This window comes from Gadus chalcogrammus, chromosome 12 (assembly GCF_026213295.1).
Source record: "Gadus chalcogrammus isolate NIFS_2021 chromosome 12, NIFS_Gcha_1.0, whole genome shotgun sequence".
NCBI lineage: Eukaryota > Metazoa > Chordata > Actinopteri > Gadiformes > Gadidae > Gadus > Gadus chalcogrammus.
Genome location: NC_079423.1, coordinates 2,390,019 through 2,406,190, shown reverse-complemented (window position 1 = coordinate 2,406,190; position 16,172 = coordinate 2,390,019). Strand labels below are relative to the sequence as shown.

Sequence of the window (16,172 nt, the reverse complement as noted above, 5' to 3'; positions counted from 1 at the left end):
CAATTGTTAAAACCTATATTTTATTTAATAAGTGTATTATTTAACATGCCACATGATTATTATTTTGTGTTCGTTTGGGCAGCGAGGCGACGGGTCTTGAGGTGGAAAAAGCGCCAACTTCTTCCTGTACTGCATGCTATTATACTGTGGGAATTGCGTCTATAAGGGATTTTTCATCAGTTTGTGTTCGAAATGAACTAGCAAGGTAAGCTTAATAAGCCCCATCTAACGTGGTAGATATGTCGCCGTGTTCTCCGGTTCTCTTAGAAAACGTATGTTGTATTTTTTTTTTTTATCTACTCCTCCCACTAAATTCCCCGCTCCGTAACGAAGTGACCCATATGTGTTCCAGGATTACGCTCAGTGTTATACTATTAACTACGCTGTATCCACCCCGACGGCAGTGATTTCTCATAATAACGTAAGTTAACGTGAGACTTCGCAAACACACTTTATGATATTTATGCCAGTTGGACAATGAGAAAAAGGCTGCCAGTCCAACAGCTAACGCGTTATGCATTATCGACAAACTAATGCATTTAGAAGCAACGTAATGCGTAACGTTACAAATAAAGAAACGAACAGTGTTTAGTTTGTCATGTTTGGTTCCCTCGCCTGTTCCATCGGGGCGAACTCGGGCCGAGTGTTGAACGGGTGTCCATTTCGTTTCCCTGCCAGCGAGGCGCGCTGTTGCCTCTCGGATCGTCTGTCTGTACGGTGTCGAGTGGAGATGCCAGGGCTGCAGGGGGACAACGTGGTGGCCTCCCTGGGGAGCCCCGTCAAGAAGAGCAAACTTTCCCTCAAATTCTTCCAGAAGAAAGAAGCTAAACGGACATTGGACTTCTCCGAACCTCCCGCAGATGAGTCCAAAACTGAACCCGAACCCGAGGATTCAATTGCAAGGTGTGATCGCACCCTTTCGAAAATCATAATAACCATCATAAAATCTTTTTTTTTCATCCATCTACGTAAGACACTTCCGTTAAATTGGTATTTTTAATAAAAACTCTTCCTCCTTTATTGTCATTGTTACGACTCTACAGTGGTGATCAGGTAGTCCCTGGACCTTCTCCATGCACCGGTTCCACAGGTCCTCTGCTACCTTATGAGAAAGTTGAGGCCCTGCTGCCATTTGTCGGGCTTAATAACTTGGGCAACACCTGCTACCTGAACAGTGTTTTACAGGTACATAATGATTATCGTTATAACCACTTGTAGAAATTAATGGGAATATGCTAACCCCCAAGTCTGTTCATTGAACACTCCTTGGAATCAGAGAACAGCACTTTTGTTTTTTAAACTCTTTGTTTGTCAATAGGTGCTGTACTACTGCCCTGGGCTCAGAGATGGCATCAAGAATCTATACAGCCGATCCAAAAGCAGAGACAAACTTAAGGAAGAAATTGTCAAAAGTGAAGATGAGGTCTGTACAAAACTGTATCTGTCTATCTGTTGTCAAGGGATGGGCATTGTTCAAGATTTTCCGGTTCTGGTTATAGTTCTAATCTAATTATAACCATTCAACATCTTTCACTTTCATTTATATATTAACTGCTTCAACCCTCCATTGTATAATATAACATGTTCCATGGAGTCTTATTCAAATATTCAAGATAAAGTATTCTGCTGTGGCAGAGAACCATAGCAGCAGCTAACAAGCTTGTAGCTGGTTGGTTCTCAATTTCAGGCGTTCATAGTATGATCAATCTGCATTTCTTCCTTTTCTGGAAAAAGATTGTCTTCTACCATAACTTCTGAATATAGTCCGTTACAAGCTGACGTAATGCTGAGGAGTTTTGACTTTTGTTTGTATACTAAGTTAGCAAACCTGTTGCTTACCACTTCTGCCATGGTCCAACAAGATTCTGTAGTTTCCTATAAGGTACCAAAAGTTTGGTGCCCATTCCGTCTTTTGATGGCTAAGCAGTCCTGAGTGTTATGTCCTCTGCTCCTCAGGAGGACAGCGTGCCGGCTCACATGGAGCTCCTCGGGAGTTTCAACAGCCTCATCACATCCGTGGAGCAGCTGCAGTCCGGCTTCTTGCTCAACCCGGATGGCTACAGCGAGGGGGAGCTGGCCACGCCGCCACGCAAACTACTGCACACTCTCAGGTGAGAGGCCACGCCCCCTTATCTCTGTAACCCTAACCCTAATCCATTTAGACACCCATGTTTACCACTGTGCAATACTGACAAAGGTGTATCGGTGTCGTCTTCTTGCATAGCATAAGGCCAAGCTTGAGCACTTGCGTCTGCAACTATGTTAACGCCCACAATCTACTAGCTTTGTAAACTGCATTCGTTGAAGCCTTACCTTATAAGCCTTTGGCCAATCAGATGTGGCATCAATCAATGAACTTTCATTCAATCATAATCTTGGAGAGTTTTTGCTGTGAACTACCACTAACGGGTCGTTCTTCCAGGCAACTGAACCCTATGTATGAGGGCTACCTCCAGCACGATGCCCAGGAGGTGCTTCAGTGCCTACTAGCTTACATCCAGGAGGCCTGCGACACCATAAGGAAGGAACAACATGGGGAGAGTACGAAGGAGGTCATACAAGAAAGCCCTGCCACTCTGGTGCCAGCCAACTCTGAAGAAGAGGAGGAAGATGGCCAGGTCAACGGAAAGAGGAAGAGCGACACAGAGGCGGGAAATGCCAAGAAGAAGCCAAAGTCGGTCAAATCCAACAAGCTGGATGCTGATGAACACTCAGAGAAGAAACCCTTCACCCGTTCCAAAAGGAGGTCCTCCAGAGAGATAGTTGCTGACGCTGGCCCTGGGGAAAGGGAGGTGAAGGATGAGGGGAAGGAGGAAAACGAGGAGGTTGCGTGTAGCGGGGAAGAGGGCAAGGGGACGGGTGATGGTGCCCCTAAAGCTTCTGAGGGGAAGAGGAAGAAGAGAACCAGGCTGAGCTGGCTGAGGCCTTCCTCCAAGCAGCCAAGCATCTTCTCTAAGTTCCGCAGCATGGGCAAGATCAGCTCCATCATGGCCCCCAAGAACCAGGCGGAGCAGGTGACCGAGCCGGAACAGCCCCAGGCAGATAACGGACCCAAACAGGAACTAACTCGGATGGGTAAGACTGCCCCGGAACCCACCAATGGCATCACGCAGGACCAGAAGGCTGTGGAGAACCAAGGTGAGATGATGATTGATGACAGAGATTTAAAAAACGGGTATGGAGTTCAGAGTGAGTGACGGTCCCTCCCTCTCCTGAGCAGACGGCCTGGACGTCCTGGAAAGGCTGTTCCAGGGCAAGCTGGTGCTGCGGACGCGTTGCCTGGAGTGTGAGAGCTACACGGAGCGCAGGGAAGACTTCCAGGACATCAGCGTTCCTGTCCAGGAGGACCAGCCCAGCAGCCCAGAAGACCTCTCTGAGGGTGAGCGGCACTAGACGCCTCATGTTATATAGGTGTTGCTGTTGCTGCTCATGTTTACACCATATTGAAATGATGCCTGTACGGGGTTATTTTTTTATAGGTTAATCCTTGTCTTATTATTTTATGTATGTCCAACCTTAGAATTTTTAAAGAGGGTTTACCTTTGTCCGCACTATATTAAACCACCTGGTGCCGTCTGCCTTCTTCATCCTATAGTGTCCCCAGACCCTAAACCCGAACAGAAGACTCTGAAGTGGGCCATCTCCCAGTTTGCGTCAGTGGAGCGTATCGTCGGCGAGGACAAATACTTCTGTGAGACGTGTCACCATTACACAGAGGCTGAGAGAAGCCTCCTCTTCGACAAGACCCCGGAGGTCGTCACCATCCACCTCAAGTGCTTCTCTGCCAACGGTCTAGAGTGAGTAAACCCTGTGTCTTCTGGAGCACTGGGTGGAAAACATTGCTTTTAGCAGTAGTATCGGGAGTGTTGGCCTCCGCAATACCTGCTTAGTCAGGTCAGCCAGAAATGTCTACATGATATTGGCTGAAACGCATTATTGGTACCGTTCTACAGAGGGCGCTATAGTGTATTTGCCTATAGTTGATTCACATTACTTATGTTGTGTTCTCTTCAGCCACTTTCATATAAAAAAACGAGGGCAGAAACGGACAGAGTTTTAGAACCCAATCCTAACGTTACCTATACGTGGGGCAGCAGTAGCTCAGGAGGTAGAGCGGGTTGGCTGGTAACCGCAAGGTTGCTAGTTCAATCCCCAGCTTCTCCTAGCGTGTCGAGGTGTCCCTAAGTGTATGTGGAGTGTATGTGGCTTTGCATTCACACACACTCCGCCGTCGGTGTGTGAATGTGTTTTATGGATGGGTGATTGTGAGGCAATATTGTAAAACGCTTTGGGTGGCCACTGGTTACAGATAAAGCGCTATATAAATGCAGTCCATTTACCATACGTTAAACAACACAGAAGATAAAATCACACAGTTTGAGAGTCGCAATATTGACAGAATCGCAATAAATATCGTATTGGCTCTCAGAAAATCTAATCATAAGGTCCCTGACAATTCCTTTCCCTAGCTTGTTTGTATATTTGAGTTGAATCCGGTTGTCTTTAACTGCGTCGACCTTGTGTCTGTCGTTTCCCAGCATGGACCCCTACGCGGGCCTGTCCAAGGTGAACACCCCACTGCAGACACCGCTCACCCTGTCCTTGGAGGAGTGGTGCACGAGCGCCGCGCCCCTGGACGGCTGCAACTACCAGCTCTTCGCCGTGGTGATGCACAGTGGCGTCACTATCAGCAGCGGCCACTACACCGCCTATGTCCGCATGTCCGAGCTGCAGGACGTGCGGCTCCAGCCACAGAGCAAGGAGGAGGAGGAGCAGCGGCAGGAGAGGGAGGAGGTGAAGGAAAAGATAGAAGAGCAGGAGCGGCGAGGAGGAGACGGCATCAAGCAGGAGGAGGAAGAGGAAGGGCACTACGATGATGGAGAGGTGTCCTTCGGCGGGGCGAGGGGGCTTCACCGGGGCAAGGCAGGGGGGAAGAAAACAGAGGGTGTGGTTGGACTCCTGGGAGGACAGAGGAGCACCGGCAACGGCTACGAGCTTGCCGGCAGCAAACAGGCCGACAAGACATCCACCAGCGGAGTGGCCGAGGCTCCGAGGCGGAGGCCCACTACCAGCGGACCGGTGAAAAAGGAAGCAGAGGAGGGGAAGAGAGTCAAGGAGGAGCGGGAGGCACTGAGCAGCCTCCTGCACTACGAGGGCAAGTGGCTCCTCTTCGATGACTCGGAGGTGCGTCTGTTTGAAGAGGAGGACTTCTTGCGAGCCTGCTCCCCGGACACCTGCTCCACGTCCACGCCTTACCTGCTTTTCTACAGGAGGACGCCACTGCAAGGCACAGGCTTAGTGCAGGGGTGACTGGTCCAACGGATAGATGGACCCTCTTTTTATTCGCTGCCATCAGTCAGGGTTGTGGATGCCCACAACCCTGTTATTTTTATTTTTACATTGATTTATCTCTATAAGCTGAACGAAGTCTGTTCAAACTTTTTTCCAAATGGGGCAGAATACATATGGGTCACATGAAACTATGGACCTCTAGAATGGCTCAACTTGCAGGGTTTGGTACTAGCAAACTCCTAAGCTAATAGACTTGTGATATTGGCACCCACATGAATTTTGGGTCTATGAAAACCACCGGTACTTCCCACTGGTCAATGATGACTAGAGCCTTTTCATAGCAACAGGTTTGGGAGGAAGCTTGCATAACTAAAAGCCTAATTTATGCCCCCCAGCTCATTTTATTTGATGAGTTTAAAGCTTTTCCTTTTGTCCTAGCTGTCATATTTTGTTTCATTGTCCCCTTATTCCTGATCTGTTAGAATGATTCGGATCTATCCATATATTAAGTTGTTTTAACTATGTTAAGCACTTTGGCACTTAAAATTCCAGTAGGTTAAATTGCTGTATATTTTCATATTTTCTTTGGTCATAGGCAACACTGCATCCCTTCCCAATATTGCTAAGATGATAACGAATTGTAGATTAAGTTTTTCTATTGCCAGGATAAGGATGCTACACCTCAAGGGAAGTCTATTGAGAATATAGATCTGCATGGACATCTTTCATGAATCCCTCATTCAGGTCCAACAGGCTACTGAATGTCTTTATATAAACATTTATTGCCATACATCTAACATGCTGAATTCCTTAGTCTATGCAGGAGGCGCATGCTGTCAGCTCACAAGAGTGCCACAAAGGGAAAAGTAAACGTTTTGATGGGATTGCATTTATACTTCAGGAGGCAATATATATCTCAGTTAATGATTTAAATCCCATTGAATCACTTCCTTGAGCGACATGTCAAGGTCTTGTAATATGGAAAAAGCACCAGCGGAACTCCAGTAGGGGCACATAACCAATAAAAGGATGGCTGATGGACATTTTTGCCATTATCTCGTGTGGAAGTGTATTGATGCATTAAACCTGTCACCCACCATTAACCGGTTATAAAAGTGATCCTTGTATTTGTTGCTCTAACTAATTGTTTGAACCTTTTTGGTTTGCAGCTTTCAATGTTAATTACTAAGGACATGGAGGCCATTAGAGTTAAGATAAGGCCAATCCATGTAAAAACGGCTTTAGAACATGTTTGTCATAACCTGTGAGGTTTTCATTGCTGATAAGCTTAATTATGGAGAGGTTCTGCAGGTCATCTGATTAATGTCACGTTTAGAATGTTAATTTTTTCACTTTAGGCCAGATGTCTACATCATTTTCTAGGTTCTAAATGTCAAGCAATACCAGCCATAACTGGTATGCGTAAATAACGTATTTCATTGATGCTAAACAAACGGCTTTCTCTCAACCGTTTCAGAACATAAGCAATAAAGTTGTAATATTTCCATTAATGAAAGACCCTTAGGACAGTTTGTGAAAAAATAAAGGATACGATTTGGACAATTAAAATATTTATTTTGTTAAATATTAACATAAATCAAACAATTAAAGTTGAAAACAAATCCCTTTTACTTGCAATGTAGTTTAAATGAATAATGATAAAGCCTTATAAATAGTATGTTTTTTTGCATTTTTCATGTTTGGATGTTTTTTTATGCCTTTTGGATTAAATAGTAAACTTTCAAGTTGTAAAAGGCATCGCTACACCATAATAAAAAGTGCACAAATTAAATTAAATACAGATTTGACACTATACACATTTTTTTAATGATACCGTGACGTTTTTAAAGAGTACCCTTTGGCTTTTTGTGTTGGCACTTGACTTGACAAAAGGGGAACTTGTTAGCTAATAGCTAATGGCTGCTAAAGATCCATTGACATTGAGACATGAACACAATGCTAATGAGCCATTTTGACATTAGCAACATGACTGATGCTGGGTAAATAAAAACTCCAAACACCATCAATGATGCAGTAAAAAAATATTGCATGACAAAAAAGAAAAATGCCAAGGTATCGCTGTAAGATCAACTTGATCGTCCCACCGATGCGTAACAGGTTATTCTGTAAACAAATTAAGACACTGGAATGACGTACCAAGCCAGGACACTTTCAGGCCACTATGTAGAGGAGCGACTTTTAAGGAGACACAATGTATTTACATTTGGGAATAAATTAATGTTGACGTTCTCTTTTCCTCATCTTCAAAAATCAAGCTTCCGAAGACTTATTCTGCTGAAGGAATCTCTGAGGAAACAAAGAACACAGAACAAGAGATTTACACAAGCACAACAGTCTTGGGTTGTGCATTAGATCTCAAAGTAATTTGAATGACACTAGGGAGAAATGGAAATGTTGACAACTGTAGTCAACTGGAAAATAAAAAAAAGAATGGCGAATTCACACTAGAATGCTGTCTAGTTGAACACTTAGCTCTGCCTCAAAGGTTGACGATGACAAAGGGAAAAAGCCACATAACAAACTACCTTGTCAAGCTGTCCGTTTGCTGCATGATGTCAGGAAAATCACCAAAAAGATTGATCAGCCAACACACAGCTTTCACTAGCCACCACGCTCATACATTTAGAATATCGCACTCATACTTTCCCACAGCAGTAACTTTGTCAAACACATGACTCGCAAATGCGATTGGCTCACCAACCCCAACACACACCACTGTGCAGGAGGCCTACCAGTGTAAGTTGACCTGCATGAAAGGCTTATAGCCCAGTGGGAGGCCTCTGTGTGAGTTGACCTGCAGGACAGGTTTATAGCCCAGTGGGATGCCTACCTATGAGAGTTGACCTGCAGGACAGGCTTGTAGAGCTGGGGTATCTTCCTGTTGATGAGGGGCTGCAGCGCCTCCTTCAGGCGGTGGTAGTTCCTCTCCAGTTCCCTCTGGTACTCCTTCTGATCGGGACCAATCAGGCTCTTGTTCTTACGCAGCGCGTCCTCGCATCTGCGTAACAGACCGGAAGTCATGATTAGTTACAACGATAGGACTACTACTAATGAATCAGAACATGTTCTGCACTACTGTTTGGAGGGATCATGGGTTAGAGTTCAGTGCATGATGATGATACCCATGTGAAATACATTTAGTTTTCATGTTAAAATTATTATTGTTATGTGTGAACATTTTTGTTTGGATGGTTATGGTCTCCAAAGGCATGTTCCAGGGTTCATACCTCTTGGTGAAGTCCTTGAAGCAGAGCCGTAGCTTGTTGTGGTGTCTGTAGAGTTTGGGGTCACTGGGAATCTCAGACAGGAACACCTGAGCCACTTCCAGAGGGCCCTGACAAATACACACAAACACACTACTGTAAAGAACCATCCCATGCATAAGTATATGCATGCAACTATCGATGCCCTTAATAAACCCGGCTCTTTACAAATGCATATTGCAAAGTATATATAAAAAAACGGATTTATTGACAGTTACAAAAAAAAAATAGTAGTTCATTCATATCATTCAAAAAAGACAAATGCATTACAACTAGTGCTGTCAAGCGATTAAAATATTTAATCTTGATTAATCGCATTAATGTCATAGTTAACTCACGATTAATCGCAAATTATTTTTCGATGCTAAATATCCCTTGATTTCTTTGTCCCATTAATTCTTCTCATTTTAATTCTCTTATCAACATGGTGAAGTGCATCGGCTTGCCTTGTGCAAATGTTTTTTTATTGATTACAACATTGGCATATACTGATCAAAACAGGACGATACAAAAAAAGAGCCTATAGTGCAATTAAACGATGAACATACAAACATACTGCCTTGAACAAAGCAGTCAGGCTACTGCTTCTTTGTTTTGAGCCATTTTTAAATAAAATAATTGCGTTAATCGCGCGATAAAAAAATTAACGCCGTTAAAATTGGTTTGCGTTAACGCCGTTAATAACGCGTTTAACTGACAGTCCTAATTACAACGTAGTTGTTTGAAAGGAGTGTGAGGTTACCTGGTTGACCGTGGTGCCCACAGAGCCTTGCAGGACCATCTGCAGCATCTTGGCGTCGGAGGGGTTCTGGTGGGTGGCGAAGGCTAGCTCCTGGGTCTTCTTCTGCATGTCCTCGATGGCTACCTCCATGGGCATTGATATGATCTGAGAAACCCAGAAACATTCGGTGGTTCGGTGTTGGTACTAGTGTGAGTGAGCATGGTAAACACATGCCGATACAAACACCAATATCCAAAATTATAATCCACTTTTGATGAAGCACTATATGAAAGGTGGAAGTGTAACATAATTCACACATTCATATCAACAGGCCACATATGTCCTTGGCGACTAGAGAGGTCTCGTTCCCATCCTAGGGAGGGATCCGGCTCCTAGGGAGGCGTCCGGCCCGTACAAGAAGCCATTCATTCACGAATCAATTCTACAGATACGAGCGGCCCAGGTGTTCGATGAACTCAGAAGTTCAGGGCCATGAAACAAGTTGCAATGCCAACACATAGCCACAAGGGGTCAGCACCATACCACAAAGCAAGTTGTAATGCCAACACATAGCCACAAGGGAGCAGCATAGAGACACATACAACATCCAGAGAGGCGGGAGTTCAGCACCATGCTTAGCCAATCAGAGCACATAACTAAGTCCACGCCTGCCCAGTATTAAAGTTACAACCCATAGCCCAGAGGGCTAGAACGCTCCAGGTAAAGCATCCTTTGGAATGCCCTACTAAGTGTTTCCGGCAGACTTTTTCCAAAAGAACACGGCAGAAGTAAACATTTAGGTGACCCATGGCCTTTTCATTATACAGGCTCTCAAACGGCTCGTTGGACACACAGTGTACACAGTGGGGTAACTCAACGGAGAACCCCAACGAAGACGGGATACAAGCTCTTTTAAAGACACTGCCCACTGCTGTACCTCCTCCTTGTGTATGATGTTGATGCGGGTCTTGATGTAGGGGAAGGCATGCGAGGTGGTGAGGATGGTCTTCCGTTTGAACTGCTCGTGGAGGTCGCCGTGCGCACGGCCATCCAACGTGAAGGGCGTACAGTAGACAAAGCGCCGCAGGTTGTAGTTCTTGTCGAAGTAGGTGATGCGGTCCTTCATCTCGTACGTATCGAAGAAGGGCTCCACATACGTGATCTGGACGTAAGCCTGAGGAAGTCATTGAAAAAATGTTAAAGGTCCCATATTATATCACCAGGTGTGAGTGTGATTAGCCATTTCAAGCCGTTTTGAAAATCTGTCACTTCTGACATTATAGATGTATGACAGAAAGATCAGTCTACCAGCCTAACCAGGGGACTGTAGCAAACGTGACTCATCTATCCGTCATTCATCTAGGTGGACACGCCCACTTGTGATGTCAAAAGAGGCAGAAATTCAAAACGGCTTGTGGTATAATGCCGGACCTTTAAGAAGTAACCTTGCAGGCGCATGAAATCCTTGGAACTTGATTTATTCGTAAATATCTTCCTTGGTCTGAGCTCTTCTTTTCAGTCAGAGTTGAAGGTTACATTAGACCAGCCATTAATAATACATACTAATTAGTGGATTCCTTCCTGATCCACCCTAAAGACACCAACACCCTTGCATTTACTTCCGAACCTAAATTATCAAATTGGATTTGCACTTAAGTCCTTTCGCTAAAGCTTGGTCAATGTTTATGCAAAATAAGCAGAATCCATCAGGATCAACTTTCTACAATGGTACACTCTTGAGAACCATGAACTCATTTAGACAGGTGAATGGATATGGACGATGCCCCTTTCATTTGCCATCCCACAAACCTTGTTGGGGTCCAGTTTGCACTTGTCTACAGGGTTGGAGTCCTTAATGACTTCCACCTGTTCTTCGCCAAAACGCTCCCCGTAGAATCCCTGAAGATAACCAGAGGACAGGAAATATGTTGGGCGGAGGCCAATAACCTGACATAAGGCATGAAAGATTATTTGAATGTTTACCTCCAGTCGGTGGGAGATCTCTGCTAGTTTGGTGATGGCAGGCTCCTTGTATACAAACTCCTGCTCATCCAAGTCCCCAAACTTGGTACCGTAAAATCCGACTCTGAAGTACGTACCAAACATTCTCTTTCCATGCTGAGGAGAGATGAAGTGTGAGTCAATGAGAAGGTCACAAAAGATGATAAGAGCATTCCTAAATTACATAATAGCGTAAAGTATTTTGAAGATTACGTAAGGATAAATGTTGAAAGGACCTCTGGTTATTAAATCTCGATTTAGAAATTAACAATTTCTAAATCTCGATTAAGAAGATTCCTTTCAAAGTCTTAAAAATGTATAAAAGTAAGTTAAATAGTGAAGCGTCAATAACATCCTTTTGATACTCCCTTCATCCAGGGTTTCTTTCTAGATCTTGATTAATCATATATTTAACTATTTTGTTTAACGGGGGTAATGTACAAACATTGATGTGCCCATTTGATGCTATATATCAGATTATAGCATCATGCTTATTTGCATATGTAGTCCCTCAATATCACGTGTCCATCAACAGAGTTCTAAACATTCTACATTCAATTCGCACACATGCATTCCTTCATCATGACCAGTTAAAAGTATCCAACATCTCTCCATGTAAAAAGTGGGGGCTCAGTGTTCCAGCAGTCCAAGTTAGAAGGCCCATGCTTCAATTCATCACACCAGGTCTTTAAATCTTACAGTGCTACCGGGGTGAAGTGTCAGTAAGTGGGAAAAGGTTTCAACACAGGTTTCCTCTCAAGTTAGTGGGCGTGTTTGACAGTGGAGCATTCACCAAGATCCTAGCCCAACCTAACTTCACTAGTATATACAGGTGCACTTGTAGAACTGGGTCAGAAAGGCTTACATGGACGTATTCCTTTTGCTTAAAAATCCAAATGGGCTGAAAAGATATAGATTATGACAGGACTGGTGGAAGACAGGAAGTCTTAGGCTAAGGCTATTTCTGTTGAAGTATGGAAGTGAAGTCATAGTTTAAAAGGGTATGGTTTTGAGACAGTTCTGGGTGAGGAAATGTGTGTGTTTGAATATTTGTTTGAACCATAATATTTTCTGTATTCGTATGCATTGTCAGAAACAGTGTAGGAAAGTGTAGGAAGGTAAAGACTGAACCATTTCACAAGCACCAACAAAGAAAGGAAAACTGGCTAAAAGTCAGATTGATTGATTTATCTCCCCATCTTCAGGATTTCTGGATTGACTTTCCATGAGGACTAGGGCATCACAGGTCATTTCGATTTCCATGACATGCTCAAAGCCTCAGTTTGTTATCTTCAAAACTAGGGAACTTACCACAACACACAATTAAGTAAAGTGGGAAGGTTCAGCAACCAGGAACAAAAACAAAAAGGAGAAAACAGAACACATTTTAATCAGGATCACCTATCTCCAAAGAACAACAGAAAAATTACAAAGACCAAAAAATAAGTCTAAATAACGCATTCTTGGTGATGAGGCTAAGAAAAACACAAAGCTAGTGTGGTGGTTCTGGATCATGCCAAGGCAAAGAAGGAACATTTAAAGACACAAACAAAAGAAAACTAATCAGAGTGGGGAAAAGGTCCCATCACCCCTAGAAACAGGCTGTTCAAGGGGGTGGAACTGGGGTGCGGTTCCAGAAGGAACGAAGAGTGCTCTGTCCATTCCATGCAATAACATGCAGAAAGTACATAAATTAAAAACACATGTTAAGTAGCTGATAGCAAAAATGAAAAAACAATGAAAAAATGTATATCAGGGGTCGATTTAGTTTCAAAATCAAAATGAGGGGGGATTATCAAATGGGCCAAAAAATAATAAATGGTTGGTTGGTTACTGTGACTTGGAAGGTTTATTTATCATGATAATCATGGAATTTTGGATCCAGTTGTGGATAAATGGTTTGACTCCAATTGGACTTCACAAGACATGGCTGAGCTTTAATTGTGTGTGAAAAGACCAACCTACGGCAAAAATGTTAAAAAAAAGAGAAAAACTAATCAAAACGAAAAACAGACAAAAACGGACTCAAACTCTGTGGTTGGAGCAGGTGAGATAATAAGAGGATGAGGGCGGCCCGACAGCGTGGGGGGTGCAGCCCCGGACTGAGAGGATACAGGAGTTTTTGGAAAAATGGCGTATTTCCCCCCGAAGAAGAGAGACTGTTTGTCGTTAGTGTCGCAGGCACGATGGCTCCCATGCATGCCCCATTGGCACGGTCACAAACAAGTTAAAAACAAGACCCCCCCCCCCCACCCCAAAAACTGGCGGGCTTTGCTTGTCCTGTACAAGTCAGGGTCCCTGAGGTTGGTGGGGGCGGGGGTTGAGTTTGGGGTGCAGGGGGTTGGGGGGCAGACAGTCCGCATTGTCCGCAGGTGTTAATGGATGTATGGATATGTACAGGACGTAGAAAAGGTAGCGACAGAGCGCCCGCTGGTAGCAAAACGTAAAAAGAAAAAGAGTGAATGATAAACGACCAAACAACGAACAACTGAGACCAAGCAGAGAACTGCAGGAACCACCTACCTCCCAGCCAGTACTCTGTGTGATAAAGAGAATACAGGAGAAACGTGAACGCCTGGACGCACACAAACCCACCACCACACCCCCTTCCCCGCATACATACAAACACTAAACAGTACTCTTCAGCACCTGGTCTTAGAATCTAAATAGCAACAGGGGCCGGTGTACAACGTGCAGGGGAACCATTTTATTAAGGTCACCCTACATATTGACACACACACGCACACCTCTTTTGACAAAGATTAATGTACCCCTTTCCAAAAATCAAATGAACGTCACAGCCAAAAGAGTTACTGTATATTCTATTGAATCAAACACAGTAAAACATACAAGAAATAGTTGAATACAAAAAAAAGAAAAAATCCAAAAATAAATTATTATTATTCTGATCCTACTTCTGAAATACTTTTCCCAGAACAAATCTGCACTTTTCATTTGCAGTGACATAAGCAGAAACAAATGTCCCTTTGTAGTTCATCTGTCACTAGGGAAATATTACTCCCGTCGCTTCAGCAAAGTCATATTTGAACCTGCTGCCCTACTCTTGTTAAGGTAACTTGTTAAAGCACGCAACTTAGTCACAGTATTTCCACTTCATGCAAGTCATTTGATCATACCCTTAACATGAAGCGCACACCTGAGCCCATACCTCAGTGGAGGGTTTGATACACAAACAAAGTCACAGTTTGCGTTGAAGAACAACCGAAGCATAGATCTTTGTCAATTTAGCAGAAACTAAAACCCCATTAACACGGTCAAATAGGATTATCAACGTTATGTGGGCTTCAAATAGACATCCAACGGGGAATATTCAATCTAATGCACCGCTGTGGGGGGTGCGGGTGTGGGTGCTGTTACTCAGAAGGGGGGTTGGGAGGTGTGTGGGTGTGGGTGCTGCGATGCAGACGCTGGATTTACCTGGTGGACGATTTTGCCAAAGGCTTCCTGCAGTTTACCATGTATGGTGGCGAGCTTCTTGGCGTCGCGGTTGGCCTCGTGGACGGGGATGAGCACCTTGTACACCTCGTTGACCGCCTCGTACATCCCAGCCTGGAGAGGAGGATGGAGGGGGAGGGGGAGGACACACTAGATGGGTCCCAGTAGCCATGAGGGTCACCTCCAGAACTCCACACATGCAGCCAGGTCATTCAAAACAGGTGTGCTGAACTGCTATGTTGCATGAAATGATTCTTGTTGTTGGTTGACCCACAGTATAATCTGGGATCCAGCGGTCCTACTGCATATTAGCAGAATTTGTGTGGGGAGACGGCACCGATCTGGGCTGGAAACCAGAAACTGTAAGGGGGCGGAGTTATGCCTTGTTTCCTGTTTCTTCATGGATTTATAGAAATATAATTTTTCCTGGGATTTGGGGTGTTGTTTTGGGTCTCTCTAGTGCTCCCACACGCATACAAACTTTGAAAGAAGACATGATTTTTTGAGTAAGATATGCATTTCTGAAAGTACCCCGCCAACAGTTCCCAAATGAGCGAATCAGTTTCGGCGCCCCCTCCTACGTAGGAAGGGGGCACACTTGAATATTACCTCCCACTTCCTTACTCCCCTCTAATCAGAGCATAGCTACGATTTTGTGGACCAGCGGACAAGCAGTTCTGGCGGGGGGGACTCGGCGGCAGCCCGGCAGCTCAGCTCCGGGAGTACAATCCCTTCTTCTACCGGACTGCTGCTGAGCTTCGGCGGCAGTCCGGTGAGGAGACATGGAGGAGAACGGGATTGTACTCCCGGAGCTGAGCTGCCGGACTGCTGCCGAGCTACCCGACTGCTCCGGCGGGTTTACTCCGGGATGTGAACTGCCGCCGAAGCTGGCAGGTCCGGCGGGGAGAACTCGGTGGCAGTCCGGCAGCTATTATTATACTATGTAGATATAGAACTCCAGGAGTCTGCAAACGGCAACAATCCCTTCTCCTCCAGGGTGTGGTTCAGTCTGACAGCTCATTGGTCAATGGGCAGCAGCTCATTTGCATTAAAGCTACAGACACCAGAAACAGCGCAGGGACTGCAACAGAGGGGAATAGCGGTAGGCTATTTCCAACTAACAGCTTCAAAAACACGTTTTCTGGAACTCAAATACTATGTTTACTTGTTGGGTAAACACCATAATATGTCTCCTTTAAAGAAGGTTTATTCTGAAAGTACAGGGTGTTGATTTGAAACCCGAAACATGAGTTTACTAGTTCTGACCGAGTCTCAGCTTGAAGTTCACCGATTACTCACAACTTCCGCCGGCAGCAATATGATAGGTTCAAACAAAATGAAATGAATGGAAGTGAAATGCCCCGTCCACCAAGATTTGAGCTCATCATTTTATATTATGGTAACGTTTTATTTTTGGC

The 16,172-nt window shown here is 44.5% G+C and overlaps 2 protein-coding genes across 6 annotated transcripts; one reads left to right on the top strand and one right to left on the bottom strand.

The window, feature by feature from the left end:
* Nucleotides 1-74: 74 nt before the first annotated feature.
* usp1 (ubiquitin specific peptidase 1) lies at nucleotides 75-7,032 on the top strand. 2 transcript variants are annotated; one of them, XM_056604447.1, is made up of 10 exons: nucleotides 75-205; nucleotides 353-421; nucleotides 679-903; nucleotides 1,044-1,185; nucleotides 1,319-1,423; nucleotides 1,957-2,111; nucleotides 2,423-3,138; nucleotides 3,221-3,379; nucleotides 3,596-3,797; nucleotides 4,539-7,032. In XM_056604447.1, exons 3-10 carry the CDS (start codon nucleotides 731-733, stop codon nucleotides 5,308-5,310), a joined length of 2,424 nt encoding a protein of 807 aa, XP_056460422.1. In that variant the 5' UTR covers nucleotides 75-205; nucleotides 353-421; nucleotides 679-730; the 3' UTR covers nucleotides 5,311-7,032. The 2 variants fall into 2 exon arrangements, with proteins under 2 accessions (XP_056460422.1, XP_056460423.1); XM_056604448.1 differs by lacking the exon at nucleotides 353-421 and having other exon boundaries at nucleotides 4,539-7,030.
* Nucleotides 6,337-15,460, bottom strand: dock7 (dedicator of cytokinesis 7). Of its 4 annotated transcripts, XM_056604449.1 has the most exons (9): nucleotides 14,737-15,460; nucleotides 13,822-13,836; nucleotides 11,281-11,406; nucleotides 11,107-11,196; nucleotides 10,235-10,471; nucleotides 9,319-9,462; nucleotides 8,541-8,647; nucleotides 8,144-8,311; nucleotides 6,337-7,599 (listed from the first exon to the last, which is right to left on the bottom strand). In XM_056604449.1, exons 1-9 carry the CDS (start codon nucleotides 14,860-14,862, stop codon nucleotides 7,557-7,559), a joined length of 1,056 nt encoding a protein of 351 aa, XP_056460424.1. In that variant the 5' UTR covers nucleotides 14,863-15,460; the 3' UTR covers nucleotides 6,337-7,556. The 4 variants fall into 4 exon arrangements, with proteins under 4 accessions (XP_056460424.1, XP_056460425.1, XP_056460426.1 ...); XM_056604450.1 differs by lacking the exon at nucleotides 13,822-13,836 and having other exon boundaries at nucleotides 11,281-11,415; XM_056604451.1 differs by lacking the exon at nucleotides 13,822-13,836.
* Between the last annotated feature and the right edge of the window lie 712 nt (nucleotides 15,461-16,172).

Coding starts and splice junctions, on each gene's coding strand:
- usp1 (XM_056604447.1), top strand. CDS start 731: ATGCCAGGGCTGCAGGGGGACAACGTGGTGGCCTCCCTGGGGAGCCCC. Junction 1,186..1,318: donor ACCTGAACAGTGTTTTACAG/GTACATAATGAT, acceptor GTTTGTCAATAG/GTGCTGTACTACTGCCCTGG. Junction 2,112..2,422: donor AAACTACTGCACACTCTCAG/GTGAGAGGCCAC, acceptor TCGTTCTTCCAG/GCAACTGAACCCTATGTATG.
- dock7 (XM_056604449.1), bottom strand. CDS start 14,862: ATGTACGAGGCGGTCAACGAGGTGTACAAGGTGCTCATCCCCGTCCAC. Junction 10,472..11,106: donor GCAAACTGGACCCCAACAAG/GTTTGTGGGATG, acceptor TGACTTCCTCAG/GCTTACGTCCAGATCACGTA. Junction 7,600..8,143: donor CTGCAGGTCAACTCTCATAG/GTAGGCATCCCA, acceptor TTGTTTCCTCAG/AGATTCCTTCAGCAGAATAA.